The sequence below is a fragment of the Linepithema humile genome, chromosome 1 (assembly GCF_040581485.1).
Source record: "Linepithema humile isolate Giens D197 chromosome 1, Lhum_UNIL_v1.0, whole genome shotgun sequence".
NCBI classification, from domain to species: domain Eukaryota; kingdom Metazoa; phylum Arthropoda; class Insecta; order Hymenoptera; family Formicidae; genus Linepithema; species Linepithema humile.
In genome coordinates this window covers 44516613-44541483 of record NC_090128.1, presented here as the reverse complement: position 1 = coordinate 44541483, position 24871 = coordinate 44516613, and the positions used below count along the sequence as shown (strand labels likewise).

At 36.5% G+C, this 24871-nt stretch overlaps 5 protein-coding genes across 11 annotated transcripts; 1 reads left to right on the top strand and 4 right to left on the bottom strand.

Annotated features, from left to right (window-relative positions):
• The first annotated feature begins 114 nt into the window (after positions 1-114).
• Positions 115-2222, top strand: CSN5 (COP9 signalosome subunit 5). Its single transcript, XM_012363075.2, has 5 exons — positions 115-288; positions 608-761; positions 836-1070; positions 1155-1349; positions 1509-2222. Exons 2-5 carry the CDS (start codon positions 619-621, stop codon positions 1974-1976), a joined length of 1041 nt encoding a protein of 346 aa, XP_012218498.1. The 5' UTR covers positions 115-288; positions 608-618; the 3' UTR covers positions 1977-2222.
• A 1623-nt stretch (positions 2223-3845) lies between these two features.
• AP-1gamma (adaptor protein complex 1, gamma subunit) lies at positions 3846-13702 on the bottom strand. Of its 5 annotated transcripts, none has more exons than XM_012362998.2 (16): positions 12138-12562; positions 10563-10673; positions 10161-10222; positions 9655-9838; positions 9419-9565; positions 9010-9325; positions 8199-8216; positions 7120-7530; positions 6811-7041; positions 6519-6740; positions 6231-6358; positions 5906-6152; positions 5466-5730; positions 5225-5385; positions 5010-5102; positions 3846-4921 (listed from the first exon to the last, which is right to left on the bottom strand). In XM_012362998.2, exons 2-16 carry the CDS (start codon positions 10580-10582, stop codon positions 4820-4822), a joined length of 2607 nt encoding a protein of 868 aa, XP_012218421.1. In that variant the 5' UTR covers positions 10583-10673; positions 12138-12562; the 3' UTR covers positions 3846-4819. The 5 variants fall into 5 exon arrangements, with proteins under 5 accessions (XP_012218421.1, XP_012218416.1, XP_012218413.1 ...); XM_012362993.2 differs by having other exon boundaries at positions 9655-9847; positions 12138-12561; XM_012362990.2 differs by lacking the exons at positions 10563-10673; positions 12138-12562 and adding an exon at positions 13426-13702.
• A 151-nt stretch (positions 13703-13853) lies between these two features.
• Positions 13854-15286, bottom strand: Arfrp1 (ADP-ribosylation factor related protein 1). The gene is made up of 5 exons (XM_012363079.2): positions 15066-15286; positions 14823-14993; positions 14595-14676; positions 14239-14410; positions 13854-14063 (listed from the first exon to the last, which is right to left on the bottom strand). Exons 1-5 carry the CDS (start codon positions 15156-15158, stop codon positions 13964-13966), a joined length of 618 nt encoding a protein of 205 aa, XP_012218502.1. The 5' UTR covers positions 15159-15286; the 3' UTR covers positions 13854-13963.
• Positions 15287-15704: 418 nt separating this feature from the next.
• On the bottom strand, positions 15705-20300 carry LOC105669722 (lysosome-associated membrane glycoprotein 1). The gene is made up of 6 exons (XM_012362817.2): positions 20133-20300; positions 18487-18920; positions 18065-18284; positions 17798-17986; positions 17577-17712; positions 15705-15963 (listed from the first exon to the last, which is right to left on the bottom strand). The coding sequence occupies exons 1-6, from the start codon at positions 20281-20283 to the stop codon at positions 15957-15959; spliced, it is 1137 nt and encodes a 378-aa protein (XP_012218240.2). The 5' UTR covers positions 20284-20300; the 3' UTR covers positions 15705-15956.
• A 556-nt stretch (positions 20301-20856) lies between these two features.
• On the bottom strand, positions 20857-24728 carry LOC105669870 (coiled-coil domain-containing protein 40-like). 3 transcript variants are annotated; one of them, XM_012363058.2, is made up of 7 exons: positions 24415-24728; positions 24052-24210; positions 23193-23483; positions 22997-23105; positions 22459-22803; positions 22014-22335; positions 20857-21716 (listed from the first exon to the last, which is right to left on the bottom strand). In XM_012363058.2, the coding sequence occupies exons 3-7, from the start codon at positions 23459-23461 to the stop codon at positions 21181-21183; spliced, it is 1581 nt and encodes a 526-aa protein (XP_012218481.1). In that variant the 5' UTR covers positions 23462-23483; positions 24052-24210; positions 24415-24728; the 3' UTR covers positions 20857-21180. The 3 variants fall into 3 exon arrangements, with proteins under 3 accessions (XP_012218481.1, XP_012218484.1, XP_012218480.1); XM_012363061.2 differs by lacking the exon at positions 24052-24210; XM_012363057.2 differs by lacking the exons at positions 24052-24210; positions 24415-24728 and adding an exon at positions 23568-24037.
• Positions 24729-24871: the final 143 nt, after the last annotated feature.

The window sequence follows — 24871 nt, the reverse complement described above, 5'->3', positions numbered from 1 at the left end:
ATAAAGATAAGAAACAAAAGTTTTATAATACGTGACTTCACTCGAGCCGCCGAAAAACGAAACCTGCGCGTTGCGTCATCTAGCGGCAGTATGTGAAAGTTTTCACATAAATCGCCGAAGTACAATTGACGTTTACAAGTGTGTGTGATCCTAACCATCCTAACTATACATAAGTGTGAAGTATAGTAAACAGCATAAAGGACGTAATAATCCGATCGCTATTGTCTAAGCTATGTATAAATAATTACTAAAATTGGCGATTGTAATTTGAAAGAGACAATTGATAAAGTTAGTATATGCGCTTTGTAATAATTATACTAACGGTTGACAGTTTAGTATTCTTCGGTGTTTAACCTCACCAGTGTAAAAAAATTATTTATTTGGGAACGTTTTTGTTGCAACACCTTAGTAAATATCACAATATGTAACAGTTTTCTCTTATTTATATTTTCAAACTCTGTTTTGTCACGTTTAAAGCAATACATATTGCTCGCATTTGTTAACAAGCATCACTTCCTGACAATAAAATGTCGCTAGAAGATTTCACGTTTTATACAGCTATACTTATTGTTATTTCTATACTTATTGATTTGATTGTATTCTTTAGCATATAGCAGAATGGCATCTGATCAAAATAGTATTGCTCAGAAAACATGGGAGTTATCGAACAATGTTGAAACCATTAGCACTATAGATGAAATTTACAGATATGACAGAAAAGAGCAACAGGATATATTAACTGCCAAACCATGGGAAAAGGAGTAAGTATACTAATGATTTTTAACTTGTAAAAATTAAAAGCATTGACTATCTTATTGCTTTCTCTCGTTTGTAGCCCTCACTTCTTCAAAGACATAAAAATATCAGCACTAGCCTTATTAAAAATGGTTATGCACGCTCGATCTGGAGGAACGCTAGAAGTGATGGGCCTTTTACTTGGCAAAGTAGCAGCAAATACAATGATTGTGATGGATTCTTTTGCGTTGCCGGTTGAGGGAACGGAAACTAGAGTAAACGCTCAAGCCCAAGCTTACGAATATATGACAGCTTATATAGAAGCAGCTAAACAAGTGCGTACATCTACTTTGCTATAAAAACTGCTTTGAACGTAATAGAAAAAAACAACCTAAAATTTATAATAATATGGTCTTTAGGTCGGTCGACAAGAAAATGCTATTGGTTGGTATCACAGCCATCCTGGATATGGCTGTTGGTTGTCTGGTATCGATGTGTCCACCCAAATGCTCAATCAAAACTTTCAAGAACCATTTGTTGCTATTGTCATCGATCCTGTGAGAACGATCTCCGCCGGCAAAGTTTGCCTGGGTGCATTCAGAACTTACCCGAAGGTATATCAAGCCATATATATTCAGATTCACTAATCTATTATTTTCTTCAAAAATTAGAAAAGAAATCAAAGAGATTTGAAATATATCTTTACCTCAATACTCAAATTATTTATTTTGTATTTGTTGCGAGACACTTTTTGCAGTAATATATATTTGCAGGGATACAAACCAGCAAACGAAGAGCCGTCGGAATATCAGACAATACCGTTGAACAAAATCGAGGATTTTGGCGTTCATTGCAAACAATACTACTCTTTGGAAGTGTCTTACTTCAAATCTTCGTTGGACAGACGATTGCTCGACTCACTGTGGAACAAATATTGGGTGAACACTCTGAGCTCTTCCAGTCTTTTGACCAATGCGGATTACACCACTGGCCAAATATTCGATTTGTCGGATAAACTGGAGCAGTCGGAGTCGGCATTGGGCAGAGGATTTGTCCTTGGTGGTACGGATCCCCATGATCGTAGCACCGTCGAGAAGCTCATAAAAGCGACCAGAGACAGTTGTAAAACCACCATTGAAGTTATTCACGGTTTAATGGCGCAGATCATTAAGGACCGACTTTTTAATCATGTTGGCGGCAACGCGACTTGCGATCCTCAACAAAATTGTCAACAAGAATAAAATCCTGTGTAATGTGTGTGATAATAATTCCGATACAACGTGTGTATTTATAATAAAGACATATGTATCCTGCTTATAAAATTGAGATCCATAGAACAATTACTTCACAAGCCAACTAAAATTACCTGGCTAATTAGAATAATATCGTTAAGTTCTTTTTACATCTTTATAGAAGCGTTTGAAATGTACGAACGACAGAGAAACTCTAAAAGCACATTGTGGAATAAAAATACATTTTTATTTTCACACCTTGATTCGCTAGAAAGTATATATACAGCATTTTTATCATTAATCAATATCCTCGCGCGCGCGCGCGCGCGCGCGTGCGTGTGTGTGTGTGTGTGTGTGTGTTTGTTTGTTTGTGTGTATATATATATATTTATATATTTATAAGTATGTTTATAAAACTAATATATAATATTCAGAACAAGTAGGCAGAGCAAAACCCCCACTGAAGGGCTGACGCACTGTGTCACAGACTTTAAGGACAAGGCCACTCAGAAACGCACACCCACCTGTTCTATTTTATATTACTCCTACACCTCGCGCGCGCACTCGCACAACACATAAGGGACGGAGCTAAAATGCATACAGTTTTATACTCAATCAACTGTAAACCTAATCGAGAAGTTTTACAAATGATATGCCACTTAAAGATCAGAAGGAGACGCACGATTGAGAAAAACAATACGTGACGGAACACCGCTCCCGAGAAATGAATCTTTATGGTACATACATACATCTACACTTACGTAGTATCGGCGCTTTGATGTTGTCACATCGAAGCGAATTAAATAATTAAGTACAGCGGCGTATCTCTTTTTTTTTTAAGCTAATTTCGTAGGAAAGTTCTAGAGAAAATAGATATGTAGAAACCTATTTTGCGAACGCTATTGCTCCCGGCGTACTATTTCTTCCTAAATTGTATATCTATTACAGAACTCAGTCGCTCGTCGCAAGCTTCATGCGTGAAAATTCGACAAAGTATGAAAATCGTACGAATATTATGTTAAATGAGCGAGTTTCATCCGTACACTTTTCCCACTTCTCTTCTCAACATGTGTATTATATGTACAAGCGATATCCAGCAATAGTAGTAATAGTAGTTCGAATTGAGTAAAATTGGAATTTTCGAAATTAGATAATAAAAATCAACACAGTTACTTTATTGTTAATTTCATGTTAGTGTTTACTACAACTTAAAAAGTAGACTATTGTCAACATGTATGTATATATAATTGTTCAATTTTACGTTCTGACTTGCGTAAAAACGATGACATGGAATTAGATTTCAGTTGGACTACAGTTTACGGATACAAAATCAATCTTAAAGCAAATGAAATTTATAACGTTTTTTTTTTGTATAATAATTTTTCAATCAAATGACATACTAGAGTTATAAGCTCGTGTTTATACAATAATTCTCGTTAGAATCAATTTGATAAAATCCAATGATCGTGTCTAGCGAAATACATAATCCAGCGAAACACTGTTAGGGCGATGTTTTGAATGAATCAATATCATTTGACCGAAGAGGCAGTTGGTCGACAAGAATTTCCCCGACCTCTCTCGTAATGATAACCGAATGTAATGTTCAGCATACATGCATACACGCGCAGATAACATGACAATCAGAATTCAGCCCTTCAATGTTACTCTGTACTCTGAATACAAATTCAAAACAGTATAATCGCGCATACATCGCACACTCATCCATCCTAAACGTCCGTGTTATGTGTATACGTGTATCAGCAATGTGTTTTGTGTGTGTGTGTACATTCCCCCCTCCCCAAAAAAAATATCACTCGAAGACGAAAACATGAATATTCGCATTTGTTATTGAGTTAACAGCTGTATCGTGTACACATATAAAGAATCCCATTTCGCGGTTGTTTTTTTTTTTTTAGTATTTCCCCATTTTGCTCGTATTTTTCTCACCTCTATACGTCACTGCGATTATCTAATATGTACAGGACGATGCCGCGAGTTATCCGCGGTGTCTTACTTACAAATGTAGCGGTAGAAAAGATCGATTTGTTACAGCGAGAGTTAAGCGCCTTCTCGTCGATAAGTTTTTGGGGGCAGCGACAGCACTTTCGGTGACGGAACTCCTTCCGAAGCATCACGGTTTTCCTCCGTTTCTCTTTCTCTCAAGTGGCGTGTTATGCGTCTGATGTGTTTGTCTGTTGTCTTCTCTCAACATTCGTTTCCCTATTTACTTCCGTTTTCTATCTCATTTAGCCTACATGAGAAATTACGCGCTAAATTAGTAGCCGTAAAACAGCGGGAATGCGACCGTTCGAAGTACTCCAGTATTTCCCCAACTCCTACCGCGTGTTTCGGTTAGAAAAAATATTTACATCTCTTTCTTTTCACACACGCGCGGCACAGTATGAGAGCAAAGTACTTACACCCTCACATTGTAACTGATAATGGTACGTAATTTTGAAAAACTCTGGCGTAAATATCACGTTATCCGCGACGCCAAGTTTATCGCAATTCACGTATTCACAATAGCATTGATGTATGTGCCGAAAGAATTAATATTGTTCGAAGAATCCATTCTTACATCGTACGCGAAATTAAATCACATATTGTTGCTTGAACAAATCCGAAAGTCTCCTTACAAGGTTTAGGTCAGTGCCATATATACGCAAGGGTTCAGTTGCTTAATACAAATGCTTGTGTGTGTGTGTGTTAGATACATCCGTTTGCCAAATTGTATGTTTCACTGTTCCTGACAAGGGGAGACCGTATTTCCTCTTCCTCTCAGTCTGTCTTCAAGATTCGATTAATTATTTTTAGGCGGCCATATGTACAAATGTTTTTTGTATTAGATCTTGTCACTGTGATGTGAAGCCGGGAAAGTTATTGACTTCCGTTTGTTCCAGAACTGGTCCAGTCGGGCCCGTATACGATATACGCAATCTCATCCTTAACGCTGCCTAAAGAACATGAAAAAAGAACGTCGATTAGAGGCTGAAACTTCAATCAATCGTTTTTCTTTTGTAGTAATAAATATCGGCAACTGACTCTATTCATATTCGTGACTCTCAACACTTGAGTTACTTGACCAGACGGCGGAATGACAGTACCTGACGGCGATAACATTTGTAATTGGAATGTCTGCAAACGGAAAGTATGAGATTAATACATTAGTTTGATGTACAAACAAACAATCATATGTAAGTATGAGGTTAATACATTAGTTTGATGTACGAACAAACAATCATATGTAAATATCTCACCCTAGGAACTGCTGCTTGGAACAGAAAATCGGTTAAAGTGGTGCTTCCAGAGTTCTGAGCCTGCATATTTATAACTAATAGATCGGGAACATCTGGTGGTCTCTCCAATTTAAACGTTATTTTGAGCCCTGCCTTGTCCAAGACCACCATGCTCGATACCTCTGTAATAACAATCACGAGATTACAATAATTTGCGTACGAATAAATTTAGACATTACTTTCTTTAGATTTCACGACGAACCATTTTGAACCGACGGAGTATTGAGCAATCCATCCATTAAGAAGTTGTTCGTACTAGTGGGACTGAACATGGGTGGCGTTGATGCTTGCGGTTGCAACGGTAGCGTAGGCGCAGCAGGCGTAGGTGTATTCAAATCCAAATTTCCGAGCAGATCTAATAGATCGTTATTATGCGCCACCGCGATCGAACTCGGCGAGGAGTTTTTAGTGGTCGCCGGCATCGTCACTCCCACATCCGTAGTTCCAAGTAAATCTAAAAGTGCACTCTGCAAAATTGCAAAAAGAAAGTGAAATGCTTATTCGCACGATGTCGATTTTTTAGAGTTTGCAAGTCTGTAGAATGTATCTTCTAACACTGCTAAATATTTTTCACACTGTATAATGTTACAGAAAACAGGAATACAAATGATAATTTGAAAAAGGATCATTTTATGTGCTTACTGAATCGGATGTAGTTGTGGTCGGTTCGATCGTGGACAATTTCTCGTCTTCCGGTTCCGGCTCGCCGTTCACCATGCCAATAATACCGTTAGCTTGCGGCCGCGCCGTCTCCATCGGCGGCATTCTCTCGAGCAGCGCGGGCCGCAGGTGATCGTACTTCCGGAACAACTGCGAGAACTCAATGCCTCTCTGCTGTAACTCGATATGCAAATTGCTACCAAATGTATCTATGATCTGACGAATTTTTCTGCAATAAGAGAACATTGATTAGGATTATGTTTCAGCGGTGAAAGTGGGATTTCTTTTACAGACAAATAACACTAACTCGTGACCTTTCTGGAACCTCGTGCTCAATTTCGTGAGAGACAATAAAGTGTACTGTTTTGTAACCACAGTGTTCTGCGGATTCCAGAGTAACCTCTGATACACATCGATAACTTCATCCTCTGTCAACTAATGAAAGAATTTAATTGATTATATTGTCGTAATTACAAATATATTTTAAAAATAAAGAATTTTTAGGAAAAACGCGAGTTAAAGTAGAGAAAAATAAACTATTGAAAGATTAGTGATGCTTCAATTTTTTCATTACCGTTGCCACGATTCTACTTACACTGATCGGAGTTTCAACGTCCTCCGACGGCGGACCGTACAACAATAAATCGCCGTACTCGCCGATGCACCACGTAGCTACTTGCGCCAAGGGCTGCTTGTCGGACGTATCTTTTTCTAACGCGCGCCACAATGCGCTGACGGCGAAACTCTGTTGAGACTGCGTCTCCGATATTAACTGTATCGTACACGCCACCACGTCGTCTCGCACGTAATTACCAGCCTGAGGAGCAGGAAAAACCTCAATAATCATAATTCCGCACTCCGCTTTATGATCACGCAAGAATACACACCGCGACGAGGACTTTGAACAGCGTCTCGAGATGCCAACGTTTGTTCGGAGCGAATCTCTCTGCGGACATCACAATATTGCTGCTGCATTGAGCCTTGAATTCCGGATCGGCGCGTTCCAAAAACAAGAGCAATTCCTTTATCATGTTTCTGATATTGTTGGAGTTTACGAGTGCGAAACTCAGTTCCATCGCGCGCCTCCTGATTGACACATCCGGATCTTTCAAGCATTCCTGAAATACGCCGCAAGACATTAATTAAAATAAATAATATTATCTACATCTTAAAGAAAAATCTGCGAGATATCTTACTAGAATTGTCGATCGATGCCTCTGCACCGCGCTTGTGTCCACGTAAACCGTCTTCAGCAACGTGTTCAAGGCCACGTATCTGATATTCTTATCATTATTCAGTAAAAATCTGCCGAGTATATTGACTGCTAAGACTCGAAGCCCGCTCTCCGACTTGATATCCATGATCGAGAGAACCGTTTCGTAGAGTATCGTATTGCCAACGTTTTTACTGGTTTCCGTGTTGGTCGCGACTTGAGCAAGTATATCGTTCATGGCCTCGGACGCGTCGACGTCATTACGTCCCAGAATACGAAGGAGACGCAATATCTTCACTTGAAGAAACGGATCGGACACCCCAGACACGTCGTGCTCAGGCGAGTATCCGGCTAGGATCAGATTCTTCAGGATTCTTACGAGGTTTGGCACAATCTGCAATGAGACTTCCATTTATATCCATTTAATTCCTAATATGTTCTAAATTTTCACTTAACTAGATCGTTTACAACAAAAAGGAGACAAGATCGACAGAACAAGCCGTTGTGGAATAACATATATACATGTAACATTTTCATGTAACATATATCGAGATACGAATAATGTAAGCACGACTGACTTAAATAATATTTAAAAAATGTAATTTTAGCTACTCGAGAATGACTCTCTCGGGCACGAGTTATGCCATCAAACGTCATATTTCTATAAACTAATTAAGTTTAATTAAGTATACAATAAGAGAGAAACAGAGTGCCTGACCTACGAACAAGCTAAATAAACATGCAACTATATAAAATGCTATCATGCTAATTACACAGGTATTACAATTGTTATTATAACAATATCTTTGAACACATAACTACTTTCGCTAATTAAAAATTTATGCGTATATCTGAAAAATTTTACGATTACCTACAAATACGATATAAAATTTGATCGTTTTAATTACGAAAGAAAAATAACACAGGAAAGCAGACGATGGTACGATGTTTGATATTATGTTTTAACAGCTGGAACGTTCACTTTAGACAAGGTAAAAGAATGAAGTCTGCGAGTAATAAGCATACATGCAAAAATATCAAGAACGTTTATATGCATATTACCTCACGATGGCCGCATTCCTAAGAAAGACAGAATCAACCCTTGTATTACTCGCGCTTGTATGCTCAAAATAATAAACTTAACGGAATAAAGTTTCACATTGAGTTTCACACGAAACACCGTTATCCTACCGTTAACGATCGCCCCGTAATTAGATAACATATTTTCTAAAAAAAAAAAAAAAGATTAAAAGAGAAACACGCGTATATTAATAAAGCCGTTTGAAGTCTATTTAGAGCAGAGAGCCCTGTCTGTATTTTGAATACAAATGAGAGAACGTGCTCGAAGCTTTGATATTCAATAACACAAAATGTTTTTACATGTTTAACATTACATAACGTAAGATGTAAGAAAACATTTTTTTTTTCCCTCCTAAAACTTACAAGTTTGCGAGGAATAACCTGCACAGTGCGCATATTAATACACGCAACGCCAATAAACTATTATTTCGCGCAACTATCTCGGCCTGTATAAGAATTAAGACTGCATTCTTTTCCATCACTACCGCGAGCGAACTATAATCACCTAACAAACAATCCCACTCTTCCTAAGTCACCTAATAAATAATTCTACTATTGTACGCACTAGATACTCTGTCAGCTTCTCTACGATCTATCTAACTTGGTATATATATCGGCTATACTAGATACGTCAAATTATACAGTTGCACGATAGTTGATCAATTAGTGATGCAATACTCTAATTCGTCGGGCGAGGAGATTTACGACATCGAACTTCTACGGAAAACCTGTTCTAAGACTAACAATTCGTAGACTAATGTCGCGCATCGAGCAAGCGTTCTTCCGAACGTACCTTTTTAAAGTGATTCAACGTGTCGATGCTGTTCTCGCACATCTCCGTGATGAGGGTGACGCCGGTGATGAGCACCCCGTGATTCTTCTCGGTGATTAAGCTGCGAGTGGCCGGCAAAAACATCTCCATCAGCTCCGGCACGCGTCTGATGATCCGAAAGGCGCAGAGCGCCGCTTTCTTCCGGATGTACGCGTTCGGCGACTTCATCAGTCTCTCGACCTCGGACGCAAGATCTCTTGCCATCTCCGGCGACGCGATCGCGCCCAGAGTGCACAACGCCAAACCGATGACGAACTGCGTTGAACTGTTCAAATCACTGTGCGAACGAAAGAGAAGAAAGATATTAATCGTCGACAAACATTATATTGAAAGTTTTAATGTAGTTTTACATAGTTTTAGGCAATATTACTTTTTTAAACAATTTGTTATCAGGAGATGCACATCCTGTCGTTCGTCCAGTAATAACATGGCCCCCAAGTAACCGATTCGTTTGTCCGTAAATCTCGGTGAAGCAATAAGCTTTAAGCATTCCAATTGGCCAAAATGCGCTGGATACCTGAAAATGTCATTAATCTTCTTAATAACATGTCTTTTTTTTATATCGAATTGCGTTGCATATCGAATAATTGATATATCAATACAAACCCCAGCATATGGATATACAATAGCTTCGCAATGTTACGACATCTCCACACACTATCTTCTTCTCTAAATGTCGAACGGATATACGCACACTCCTTGTTCACGACTGTTCTCTCTTCCGCTGCCGTCCGCGCGGCTCGTATTTGTCTAATCAGATCCCTCAACCGTGTCGGCGCAGGCATCCTAACTGTTGAGACTTTCAAAGTGTGAAAAAGTTATCAGTACAAATTGACACTATTCTTGGTAACCGCTGATTCCACTTGCAAACTTTGCACATTAATAAATAAATTAGAATAATGTAAAAATTACTGAAAAAAAAAATTAAACAAAATTAGTTAAAATAAAGATTTATATCTGAAGTTTTTTTAACAATTTAATCTGATTAAAATTCTGAGAATGCGGAAGTAACAAACAGAAGACGCAGATGGTAAACGGATAAACAGAATCAGATGTTCCAATGATTAGCTATCATAATCATTGTAAGTCAATTGCACTGACAATGCACCTACCTCTTTCTACAGCCTCATTGAAAGCTTGCTTTATGGAGGCCATATTAAAGGCTGGGTTAAACCTGAAAAAGTACACACCCATGCTGTTTTATGAGTATTAACACTTCTACTTGTCAAATCTGTTTATCGTACAATGACACTTGTGTATGATAGCATAACTATGACCAATTTATATTTACCTTGCAATATAAAATATGAAAGCAGAATTCTTTCACTGATATTAAAAGAAATTAATATGTCATATTGTAATCAATATAAAAATAATAAACCAATAGATTTTCTTACTTCATGTCATTACAGATAAAGGTACTACAATTGATTTTTCTGTCACTGACATTTCTATCCATATGTTAATTTCAGTTAACCTTTAAATACATGTCAGATTGTATGACTGTGCATTACCCATGTTCTGAGGCATTCATCGTTTCTCAGTTTGAATTTTGTATCTGTGTCACAAGCTTCACAACGAAAACCAAGCGCAGACGAGTACAAAACACGAACTCTGCTATCCTCCTAATGGACACAGGATAACAATATTATAAAGCACATTAGTACCATATCATATTAATAAATTAGGCATTTTAGTTCTGTCGAAACAATATATATCAAGAAATACTCAATCTCTCATGCCAACATTACGACAAATTTAAATTTTATATGTGAACCATCTTAAATTTTACATGTCTAACGTTATATTCTGTAAAATAATTTTGTAGTTTTTAGCTCTGCAGCTTGCATATTGCCTTGATAATGTTCATTGCGCTTTATATACTTTATAAAAAATATATTCTTTCCATTGTAAAATAATTATTACACGTTCTAAAACTAACATATAAGTATAATTTCTTATCACTGGTTTCACATAAAAGATATGAAACAGTTAGAGCTTCATTAATAAAACTAGATTTTCTACTAAAAACAATTTAAACATAATTATTGTTCGCTCCTAAAAATCTAATCTAATCTACTGCCATTTGGAAAGAAAAAAGTAACAAGCACTGAGATTACTTAAATTGAAATTTCATTAATCCAAATAACCAATAATTGTATACTTTATTAAACTTGAAGACTACGATGTAAGGCAGAATGCAAACGGTAGAGGAAAAAAACCTGTTTTCTAAAATAGGGCACTGATTCACAGCTTTGTAAATATACAAATTTGTTATATATCGCCGGAATACATTACTCGTGTCTCGTGGCAAGAGCGTGAAGGACATACCAGACTCGGAATGCATCGGTGATCGCGACGAGTAGAACGCGAAGAGCGCAATAATATCAATCAGAGCAGCGCTGCGAATGATGTCACTCGCCCGTACGATTTCGCACGTTAGAACCTCGTAGCGCGCAACTCGGCCACGGCAGCATATTGCAAAACACGGGGGGCTTACATAAAAAGGAACTGCGAAGGGCAACTGCGAGTCGCGAGTTAACCCGCAGCTGTCAAAACGTTAACTCTCCGCGTACGCCGTGAACGTCGCCGTGAACAGTCCGAATTAAGGGAGGAGACGGTGACTTCCTGCGTGACGTATCGCGGGAATACGGGACGCACGGTGACAGAAGGTGAATACGGGGAAGAGACGGGAGTGTGCACTCGCCTCCTGCAGGGCCGCCGGCGTGGCGATATCGCGGTTACTCCCAAGTGAAGATAAACGGGGGGGAGGCCCCGCTTTATGTTTACATTACAGACGGGGGACGATGATTCGGGACGGACACCGAACGGACAAACGAAGATCCGACAAGTGCCGATTCGCTCGGCCGACCGAAGAAACGAACCCGTCGTTTTTCGAAGTCGAATCACTGCGGGAATCTCGTTGAGGCGCGAGCCGTGCGCCCTCATGCTCTCCGCCGCCGCGATGGTGCGCTCGAGGAACACGAAACGCCACCGGTGTTTCCCCCCCGCGGTGTACGCGTGTTATTCGAGCCGAGAGATGGTTCCGACTCGCCGTCGCTGCGGGACGACGACGTGGAAGTACGTACCGTGTTTAACGCCCGTCGAATTCCGTGAAGGCGGAGGCTAGTCGCTAGTTCGCAGCCCCGTGAACATAACTTCGCTGCACGAAGTCCCTACCCACACGGTCGTCGACCACACGAATCTCACACACACTGCACTCTGACTGTCCGCCCGCGCGATAACCGTGCACCTAACGATGTGCACTATTCTGCCTGTTTCTCTCTTTCTCCCTCACTCTCCGTCTCTTTCCTTTTCACTCTTTCGCTCTCTCCTTCTCTCTCTCTCTCTCTCTCTCTCTCTCTTTCTTTCTCCCTCTGCCTTGTTGACGACAGGTCGCGCGGAATTTCGCGTGTCTGTGCGCAACCAGAGACTCAAAGATGGTCGCCGTCGTCGACGTCGTCACTGACGTTGTCAGTGACTTTTCGGGGAAAAGAGGCGAGAGGAGAGGAAAACGCAATACCTGTCGTCGTACGCTTCGGATTATAACCTCACACCTACGCTCGACTCGCGCGAGAACGGTGACGGCCGTCGAGAAAGGGAAACGCGCGTGAATCGTCGCGCCGTGTCACGTGAGCTTGATTCATACAGGAAGCATTTTGAATATAGCACTGTCGCGCGACGGGCGCGAAATTCGGATTTCGACAAAAGCGACAAATACAAAAATCTCGATAAAGTTAATTTTTCACAGCATGAATATAAAAGAATAAGCCTTGAGCCGATTATTAATATTAATAATTAAGCTTTTACTGTTGGCGAGTGAACCATTTTCAGGTAATTGTGACATGTAACAATCTCAATTTGCCAGCATTCCAATATCTTCCATGATAGGCGCGCGGGTAGTCTTTTTTTTCTGTTCTCAAGATAAGATAACGAAATCTCTTTGTATATTTGTCCGTTCCACGAAAGCTGTAATTCTTTTTCTACAAGTGTCATTGTACGATTGGTGATACAAATGAGACACAATCAAAATAATGCAAAACATTGTTTTAATTTTATATAATGAATAGATATTTAGATATTGTAATTTACATATTTATTTTCACATTCCATATTAAGCATTAAATGTAGTTATTATTTATTACTGCACAGTCTTTTTATGAATAAAATAAAATTTTGAATTAATTGTCACATTTAGCACTTTACATATATATGAATATATATTACAAATAAATTAAATAATTTATTTCCGTTCTTTTTCCTCAATATTTCTTTAAACATTATCTTGAGTATGCTAATCTTCAAAAAGAAAAAATGTAATCTATACTTTGTTGTGCTAAAGTCCCCATCTGTTGGATTATACATCGAATAAATTACCTTCTGTTAAGTTCTGGTGGCAAAATACTCCAATCTTCGGCTTCATAGTAAGGCCACATGGTGTATGATAATTTAGAACAGATAAGGAGTTTACTCTATTGAAAAGACGGATAAAACACAAAAATCACAACCTATAATATATCAAGTAGCACAAGTGCGCGATCAGTCTTGTACGTACTTTATCACTAATATAATAGAACATCGGGACAAGGTGTGGGCATTATCTCTTATCTCTGTTACTACGTTGATATCAGGTATTTGCACTTACACAAATTCAGAGAGTATCTGTTCTCCTAATAAAATTGAATAGTTTTTTCATTTATCTTGCAACTGTATTTTAGATATTATCGTTATTATTAAATACACAAATATTTTATATGCAAAATTAACATCTTTTTAAATGTCTAGAGTTATATAAACAATGTATATATATTTTTAAAAAATCTCTTTATTCGTAAAAACATTGTACACACACGATGGTGTATACATATCGCAATATATTATGTATTACATAAGTTAGATCAGGAATGTTTCACAATTAAGATAAGGAGTTGTCATCCTGATTGCGAGGCGGCCGTATATCACTATTTCTCTTCACACAATCCACTAGCCAATGTATACCTTCATCTACACCATCCCTTTTGCAAAATATGACTTTTTACCATTATTTTACGTAATAATAAATGCAAAAAACATTAATATTTTACTTTATGTAATCTGTTGAGAAATAATAATTAAAATGTTTAATCACAAACAATCCTATTATTTCCCTACAGATTACATGAAGTATAGTGAAATGCTGATTTTTCTTACCCATTAAGAGCCGATACAGGCATTACCATACAATCTCTTCTACCAATTAAATGGGCACTTTGATTAAATATTGGTTTTACTTCTCTGACACCCATACAATCAGGTACATCCTGCTTGTTTGCTAGCACTAGTAATGGTACACCTGTTAAATGCTCAGACGATATCACTTTATCTACAATAAAAATAAAAAATATACATATTTTTTTATTTTTCAAGATTAATTCTTGAGAATTTTATTATAAAATAGATTTAAATATTAAAAAATATGTCTTATTTTGTTACTAACTTTTATTTTAATAATAATAGTATCTTGTCCAATTTGTTAATATCAAAAAGCATTATAGAATGCGTCTTACCAAAAGTTTCTTTGGAATCAGGTATTCTGTCACGATCGGACGAATCAACGATATAAATCACAGCATGAGATTCTGCATAATACTGCAAACATTAAATAACATCTAATCATACTGTTGAATGCAATCTGTTAGTATAATAAAAAGCATTATATAATTTCATAAATAAGAAAAAGGAAAACACCCTAAAAGAGATAAGTACACAATAATACATGATTTATAATTAATTACTTTATCCCATAAAGATTGAAGCTCCTCTTGACCACCTAGATCCCAAAAGTTGAAAGAAACACCGGCAATGTCGATCTTGCCGATATTCAGGCCTACAGTAGTTGTAATCTTGCTCGGATTCATCCCCTTGTAATTCTTCGTAAATTTCGTTTTCGCCGCTTCCAAGTAAGTCTAAAAACAAATACGATCCCGAGTAATTGTCTCTGTGTCATAACCCCAAAACCACATCTTTAACCATCCTACCGTCTTTCCTGCATTGTCAAGTCCCAAGATTAATATAAAATACTCGTCCTTCTGCACCAGATACTTGTACAAACCGTGCAACAGTGTGTACATCTCAATTATCCGTCGATACACTCGCTAATATAATTTACATGTCGTATTATTTACATCTTAGGTCCGCCCTCGTCACGCTTGAGCCATATTGTCCGATTTAAAATCTGCATGGCATCGCTAATAGAGGATTCACACCGTCTGATATACAAGATATTAATATCCAATAAGAAAATGGACTCTTTGGAGACTTTGTTGAACGCCATTGTTGTACCTAGAAAATATACTCGTTAATTGGATATCAAATGTAGTCAAATGATGAATAGTATGAATCTTCCATTATAGTATATAATATTTACTCCTGTCATAAGTCATATGATGATCATAAAGCGGATGGCAACAGTCAATAACAGTAATATCAACATACATATGAAATAAATTCAGATTTTGGAATAACAATGACGATGAGAAATTCAAATTCTTCAGATTGAATAACTCTACATACCGTCTTATTATAAGATCAACTTTAATATTTAGAATTTAATTTGGCCGAGTATGAAAGAAAAAGATTAAGGAAGTTTAGAAGAATTGTAACAATGGCAAAATGCATTCTCTTGAAATATTCAATTTTATTGTTGCATATAGTTATGTATATTTTGCCTATAGTTGCAATTCACGTTCGTAATCCAAAAGTAGCATTACTACTTTGTTTTTTTTTCCTTTTATGTACAGCACTTTATTCAATTATTTTAATTTGTTTGACTTTACTTTTCGCCCTCCACTCTCATCTCACTACTCTTCGTTCAGTCTTGTCACAATATAGTACTTATGAAGCAGCACGGTGCACACATAGAATTCGTGTTAGACTCTGAAATCCCATTTATTTTTATACAGATCTCATTATCTTCGCATTACCTTATCTTAGATAAAAAAAAAAGCTGAAAAAACGTTAGAATAAAGCAGTATAAACCACGAAAATATAATACTTTCCATACTTGTCATTAAAAATCGTCAGCGTTTCCATAAGTAATAGCATATTTATTATTTGTATGTTTGAACCTATTATGTACATTAAATAGAACATATTCAAACGTTTAACAGAAAGACATAGTTTTTACAAAATTTGCGTTTATATACGGGAATTGAGCTTGCTTACTCTATTTGATGTTAATTATCAATTTTGTATCTAAAAAATTGCACATTTATAATCGTCTAATTTGCGTGCTTTCTTAAAATTAAGCACAACTTTGACATTATTAACGAGTGAAGCTCGTGCTCCTTCATATTATCCCTGATACACTCACGCATGCATACTTAGGGCTGTATAAACTGCTATTACTTCACTGTACATTTAATAAAAAAAATTCGAAAGTACGAATGTAACAGAAACATATCAGATGTATGCGTAAAGCACAATATAATAGACATATTATCGCAGTAATTAAAGTTAGGAAAATAAATTAAGCTACTAGAGCCGGAGCTAATTGACATTGCTCATTCATTAAATTATATTATTAACAATCCAGTTGTACACACGGAGAATGCCTTCTCACATGAAGTTACACGCGTCTCGTCGAACATGTCAGGCATGTCCCCGTGTGTACAAACGTTTCGATCATTTTTCGTGATCAAAACGTGTGACTCATTCTACAACTGTTAAGAAATTCAAATTACAATGTTAAAACGTTAATATAATTTAATAAATAAGCAATGTCAACTAGCTCCGGCTCTAGTAACTTAATTTATTTTCATTCTATTGAATAATATACTAAAGAGTCAAAATCAATAATTTTGTTTTTATTAATTAAAGTTAGGAAACAATCATTTCTTTAAAAGAGAAAGAAAGAAAAAAGAAAACAGGAAAGTTTCGTGGTACTATGTATCCTGTTACGAGAAAATCTGTGAGTCCAATAAATGTAATATGCTATTTTTAATGCTAAACATATAAATCAAAATCAATCTTCCTTGTTCTTATTCCGTATCACTGACAATTGCTTGCTTATAGAAAATTAAAATAAAATCTTGCTATCAATCAAAAGTGGAGTAGCAGACAAACGCAGATCTCACAATTCAACTAAATTAGGTTATCCTTATCAGAGAGTATATCGCCCATGTGAAACGGAGCACGTTGCTTCGAAATTATCAACTACCCTGTATCGACCGTATCGCTTCGCAATACATCTCGATTATATTTGTTTCCCCCTTTTTTTTTCTTCCTAATATTGCGGCACGCGAACGCGATATAATCTTATAAACGTATAAACTATTTTTTTTAACCGTGTCACAGCCCTCATGGCTATAGAACACAAAGTACAACTACATAAATTTTTCATAAGATAATTATGTTCGATTCGTTAACAAAGAATCGTATAAAAAAAAATTAGTTTGATTTAAAAAAAAAAAAAAAAAAAAATATATATATATATATATATATATATATATAATAAAAGAAAAGAAAAAACCTCACAGAACTCGGCTTACATGCTAAGATAACCGCGAGCCTGACTTCGCCTGCGGCCAACGAGGTATGCAATCAATACAACTACCACCAGACCTGCTAATGCACAGCCCACTGTTATGGGAACGATATCAGGTGTGTTGAATGAGCAATCTTGGGCTAAAAAAAAAAAAAAGACAAAGAAACGCATATTAATTTTGTAAGCAACATATCATTAGATAAGATAAGAGAATATAACATATACCTAGGCCAAAAACGGTGGAATTGTCGCCTCTGAAAGCTTGGAATTGCAGGTTGGATACCTTCAGATGCCCTATAGTTTCGTTCCTACCTTCCAGGGTCAGGTTCAGTATCTGTTCCTTAAAACATCTGTAAGAGTTGCTCAATCCGGTATTGAATTGCGGTGCCACGTGTACCAGAGTCACAGTCTTATCTAAAGCAAAATAAAAATTTATTCTCAAAAAGAAACAAGATCAAAGTGCAACTTAATTTACAAAAGATAAACTCTTACTTGAATCATCATTCGGGAATTCTGTAGATGCCAAAGAGATCTCCAAATAATGAAGAGAGTAATGTTTCTCCGTCTCGTTCTTTACAAAATGCAACGTGAAACTATCATTAACAGTAGAAACATTCTGTGGTTTCCATGACAATGTTAGATTCTGCTCAGTTTTACCACATTTTCCTGTTACACTACCATTAACTGGTATGTCCAATGCCTTATGAATTGTCTACAAAAAAAAAGTAAAAAAGAGGTGATCAAAAACAACATTGATCACAGCTATGAATTATATCGTAAATGTAATAATCATAAATTTAATCTTTATATCGATTTAAATAATTTTTATAACAAAATTTACACAAAAAATTTCAATTTTAATAATTTTTATGCAATAGTGATATATATTATGCATTTAGTTTCTATGTGCTTACCACATTATTGGCATTGATATAAGAAACATTTAACTGTGCAGCTACTGCAACTATGATGCAATATGTCTTGTTCTCTTGAACAATCCATTTTCCAGTACTTGGTGGAGGAAGTGGCGTTGTTGGCACTGGTGTTGTTGAAGCAGGAGTAGTTGATGTAGTAGGTGCAGGTGTTGAGGTTGAGGTTGAAGTTGGAATTGTAGTCGGCTTTGTTGTAGTCGGCTTTGTTGTAGGTGCCGTTGTTGGAGTTGTTGTTGGAGGCGAAGTAGGTATAATCACAGGAAGTAATGATACCGGTTTTTGCTCTTCAGTAGACTCACTTGTTGAAAGTACATTTGAATTTAAAATCGTCGTATTTAATTTTTGGTCTGCATTTGATTCTGGTGTTTTAATTGCTTCCAATGGCAACGGATGGTTGTCAATTTTCTGCTCGCCAGCTGTTAAAATCATAAACACATGATTACATATCTATAGCACACAGATGATTCACCTCAGTTTACAAGGTCGTATGTTAATGAAAGGCAGAAGCAACATATTATAATAGGGACTTTATACGGTCAATGATACTGTCATTACTGTACATTATTCTGTGTTACTGTTTTACTTCACTTTATGAAGTAGAAGTACTTTACTTCATAAAGTAAAGTAAGACAGTAACACAGAATGATGTATAGTAATGACAGCATTACTGACCGTGTAAGGTCCCTGTAGGAAGAATAGTATCTATTTAAAAAAAGGCTAATTATATTCTATTTCCTTGAAATTAAAATATTTTTCCCATCTTTTTTATCTAACTAATTAAAAATAGGCAAACCTGAAATAAAATATTTGAGATAAGTAAAATATATGTATTGTGAAATATTCTACAGATCGTACAGTTCTATTATATTAAATATAACGTTTAATATGCTTTTTTACTTTTAAATTATTTTTATTGTTTTTTTTATATTACATGTGTCGACAAGCTACATGAAAAAAAGTTGTCAACACGGCTAAACAAAGAAGAGCAAAGTCCAACATGAAAAAGAAAGAGATAACATATAGATCTTTTTTAGCATTGCAACAGCAATATTATATAAATTTATTAAGTTTCGAAATCATTTTGAATTTACAGCGATGAATTTAATATGAAGGGAGGCGTCACCGCAGCCGATTAGATCTACAATACAAATCTCTTTTCGGAACGATAATTCTTATCGCGTAACGTAATCCGACTTTTCCACGTTTCCCAGAAACCGTTGCGATGTCATCTCACGCGCACGTCGAGTGATTGCTTTGTTTCACGTATCATCATCCGCATTGTTTCGACATACAACGTAACGATACGAGTACTGCTGCACTAAAGTTTCCGTAACATTATCTTCGTTCGAAAAAGCCGAACGCCCTGTCCACCTCATCATGGCGCCTCCGGCGACCCGGAGATGCAATTAATTTTCGGATTCAGAACGATTGTCAACGCGAACACGATCCCGGGGCGGAAAATTCTTTTCTTCCCTCATCCTTCTTTCTTTCTGTCGCTAAGCCAAAACCGGAATCAATGACGGGAATTGTCGATATCGTCAAGTGTATGCGTCATACATTCCGAGCAGCAGCTGCCGTTGCCGTATTAGCGATAGCGGGATCATAGATTTTTAAACGCGGATCATTACCTGACACGATTGTCGCAGCGCAACACAGCAGCAGCAAAGGCTTCAGCATGTCGTCGAATGGCTGAAGAATTCGAGTCGCGCGAAAACTACTGTACGTTTGTTCGAGCCGATCAACACGATCCAGAAAAATCAAGGAAAATGAAAAGTACATGGAAAGCCGAGGGTATAGAGTCCCTGTAGAGAAACTCTACGAGGGTAACGCTCTTACTGCCATCTGTCCCGACTGCAGTGAAGATGAGAGCGGTTTATTTGAATCTAAAGTCGAAAATATAATTTTAATAAATTGATCAAAAATGTTCCAATAATCGACCACATATTAACAAAATAGTTAGTTTAATATTTATAAATATAAAAGCAAGAAATAATATTTAAAAAACTTTTAGTAAATTAAGTTTGCGTACAAAAAAATAATAATTAAAACAAAAAATCATTATGTATATCCTTCTTAATGAACTATTCTATCTTTTATATTATAAAAAAAAAAATAGCACAGTTTAGAATAAATTTTATATAAAACTGCTATACACACACATATAAGAATAAAACTCAAATTGAAAATTATATGTTATTTTCTACAAGTTGAAATCTCTACTGACTTACTTTTACATTGAACATAATATAAAAAAAAATCACATATAAATTAAAACTGATGCGCATAAAAATACGTCATTTATTTACAAGTTATCAGACAAATTAAACTGAAAAGTTTCAATTAGAGCATAAGTTATTATACAAAACTTGCATTTTTATTTATTATACGTATAAATATTATACGTATTATCACATTTGACATAAATGAGAAAACATATTTTTCCTTAGAATTAGTAACGCAATTGACTTATTGCGACAAATCGATTCCCGATGATTTTACTAATTGTAACTGAATATATATCTAAATGTATTATAAATGATCCATACACACATGTAGATACACATGGGATGTATCTCGCGCGCGCGCGCGGTAAAGTGTGATCTACATCCACAAGCAAATGTATCTTTTTAAGCAATATAAAATATTTAGAATTGTTCTATAACCAAGTCGAAGGATTCAAGGCACAAAAATGAAGTGGGATACATCGTTAGTATCTTCCACGACTTTGGACTGAAGCAGCTTGATCTCGAGCCTCAGCTTCTCTTTCTCCATCTCCTGTTTTCTTATCTCATTCGAGCAACAATTTATTTGCAGCTTCAGCTTGTCTTTCTTCAATTTTAGCATTTCAGTTTCGTGATACAGCTTTCCCCTCTCGGCACGCAATACAGCTAGCTGCTCTTGAAGCAACTGCTGACTCGCATCGTCTGAAAATACTATGTCTGTATTCTCCATGTTTGACTTCATCACAGAGATCGGCTTGCTCGTTGCGTTTGTCTCACTCTCCGGCCCACTCTCCACTTCTGTGTCCATGGAAGTATTCTCTTTCATAATCCAAATTCTCGAATCTGCTTCGTGAAAGCTTCCAGATGAAGTTGCCGGCGACTCTTGCAATTCCAAAGAGTTAGTTTGCGGTTTATGATTAGGCGAAGTAGACTTTCCTTTCGTGATCTTCTCGATAGTAGTGGTGGGAGCAATAGTTCTGATATCTAAAACTAATATAAAAGTCTCTTTTAATGGTTTCCTTTTTTAATTATTCTTATAAATATATATAATTATTACAAAAATTAGTAAGTGAATACAAGTGGATTTTTTAGTTCGAGAATATGGCTGTATGCATAAGAACATATGCGAATGTTAGAAAATAGTCTTGTATACGCACGATAGATAAAAGATAGAGTTAAGTTTTTAGCTTGTAAGTAGTTAGAAAATTATATATAAAATAGAAAAATAAAACACAAAATCCTTTGTGAGAAATAAACAATATATCTATTATAAAAATTATTATTTACCACGCGACTTTGGCGATTGGCTATCGTCTACTGCATGCGATAAGTGATTGCTGCAGTAGCTATTGAATTCTCTCTCATCGATGAACACATCACCATCCGCATTAACGATAGACTCAACTATTACTGATGGATCGCCGTTTTCCATCACTAACTCGCCTACTATTTCTCCATCGGCTGCTATTATATCGCTTTCATCATTTGCTCTTAATAATTCGCCCTCATTTGTATCAATCTCATCGACCACTTCCTCCTGCGTCAATTGACCGCTGTAAGAATCTTCACCGTCGTTTCCCTCACTTACTTCTAACTCCGTTGATAATCCCTGATAAAAAAATTTTTTATTCTACAAAATATTGATGAGAAAGTTTCTTTAGCCTTTTACTTTTATCAAAAAATCCAAAGAAACTTTCTGGTTACACAATTAAATAAATTAATCAGATCTTACATCTTGACCCCAAGCAGATTCCTGCTCTTTTTTCATCCTCTTTATACTTATTATTATCTTATCCTCATTTCCAGGATAACTCTTTTTATTATTCCTGCCTTGCATCTTTTCCATATCATGAATTTTTTCTAACAACTGACATGCTCGTTCCGGTGTGATGTTTCTCTTTTGTTTATTAGCAGCTGCTATGTTAAACAGATCTTTTGATCTTAACACCTTGTTCGTACGCAATCGCACATATTCTTTTAATCTCTTACGATCAATATGTAATTGCATAAGATCTTGAACATCTTGTTTAATTTCACCACAAAGCTTTCTCTCTTGTGGAAGATTTTTAAATAATTCCTATTTTATAAAATATTTTAAATGTAATATACATTACATATAAAAAGGTCTCAATACAAAATATCCCTTGATGTAATACTTTTTATTAAAAGATAATAATTTGTAAAGAAAAATTTTATTTTTAATTTTTACATTGTCTCTTTAATCACGCCACCATGGGATATCGCAATCTATAAATAGCAAATTAGTATACCTCAGAGATTTCATGATTGTGTTCATTATTAACACTAGTTACTTCTAACTTTGTACCATCTTTTGATGCTCTGAGCATAACATGAGCTGGACAATCCGTTCGTATGGACCTGTGTATATCAGTAAGTGCGAAACATTATATTGAGAATCAAGACATAAATTAATATAATACACCAAGGTAATAATTAAAGACTAACTGAGATTGTCTTTTTCCATCACCACGTGGAGAGAACTTCTGGCCACCATAGATGCACGCATATTTAACGGAATAATATTTTAATCGCTCGCTAATCGGTCGTGCAGTTTTCATATGAGCTCCATTGACAGTTCTACTATCTCTTCTCCAATAATGCACTAAATTGTGCTTCGAGACTCTGTCCAACTTTTGCTCCAGTTCCTCATAACTATCAAACAACTCTCCCAGGTGGAAGAGCATACCATTGTTGTCGCCAGTACTTACGTCCATTGTAAAAATAACAATTCATAAGCTGCGCAACAATCAGAAAGAAAGTTATCAATTAACTTTTAGAAACTCATATGTTTATTTTTATCAATGCGAACAGAAGCTTTACCATCATTGTCGTGATATGTGTGTTATCTCTGTGCTTTCCTCAAGAGAGCATAATTCAAATCGCGAATTTTTTTAACGAGTTACATGCTTAACAAGCGCATAAAACTAATATTTGCGATAACAAAGCTAGAGATGAGGTTAGCAATGACAAATGCAAATTGACGTAATCAAGAAGTTTGACGCAAAAAGATCGTCATCGTCCACGTGGTTTTCACTCGACCGAGGCTTGAACCGACAATGATTGTGCACGATGCGAGCGGCAGCATCGTTTATTAACAATTGTTGGCTCGTTTAAGTCAAAAAAAGGTTATGATGTTGTATTGATGATTGGCGTGGCAGAAGCCACATCGGGAACCGTGAACACAGACAGACCGAATTTCTTGAGAAACGCGCGACTAGGCGATTGGATTTTTCTATTCTCCCGTGATTTGCAATTCAGATTTTTCACACGATATAAATTTATTAAGCAACAAGAAAATACATACCGCAACGATTACATGGTAATATTTTCTCAGACGGGATAAACAGTGCCACCAATTGGATTTTTTCCACGACTTCCGCTCGAAAGAAAAATCGTTACCTTACCAAGAACGAGAAGTTGTCCAGCAAATTTTTAAAAAATATAAAAACTGTTCAAAAACAAACTGCAAAGATTTTTAGATATTATAACGTCTTTTGAGTTTTTGCGTTGTCATCTCTCGAATTAACATAAGTTGGTGAAAAACGTGAATTTTCAAAACGCAATTCGATTCGCGGAATGACGTTTAATTGTAAATAACATAAAATACAAGGATAATAGAAATTTATTCTAAATATTCTTACGAATAAAAAAAATATAAGTCACTTACATGCAATATTAAGCGATAAAAGTGATACTAGTAGTAAATAATCAAATAAATGTCTCAGTAACCGGATAACAGCATGTCCAGCTACCGGGCACCACATCATTCTATTGTAGAATCGACCATTTGATAACACGCGCTACTCCACGCTACTCTGCTCACTTCGCTCGAATCGTCGAAGTCGACATCTAGCCATCTAGTGACGATGCGCGTTACAATCATGCGACTAGGATCACTAAAAATATAGAGACTCCACCATTTTAGTAGCGCAGTCCGATGCACGCGCCATCTACGAATCTCGGGGAGAAGCTCTGTTTTTATTCAGTTCGTCGTGTCTGGCAGTTTGGGCACCCTGACAGTAGCGAGAGACTTGGCGAAGTTCACTCAGCTATGCTCGGCTTCGCTTCGCTCACTCGCTCGCGTCCAGCAATTCCAATCCTTTTCCGTTCCGTCATCCGTTCTA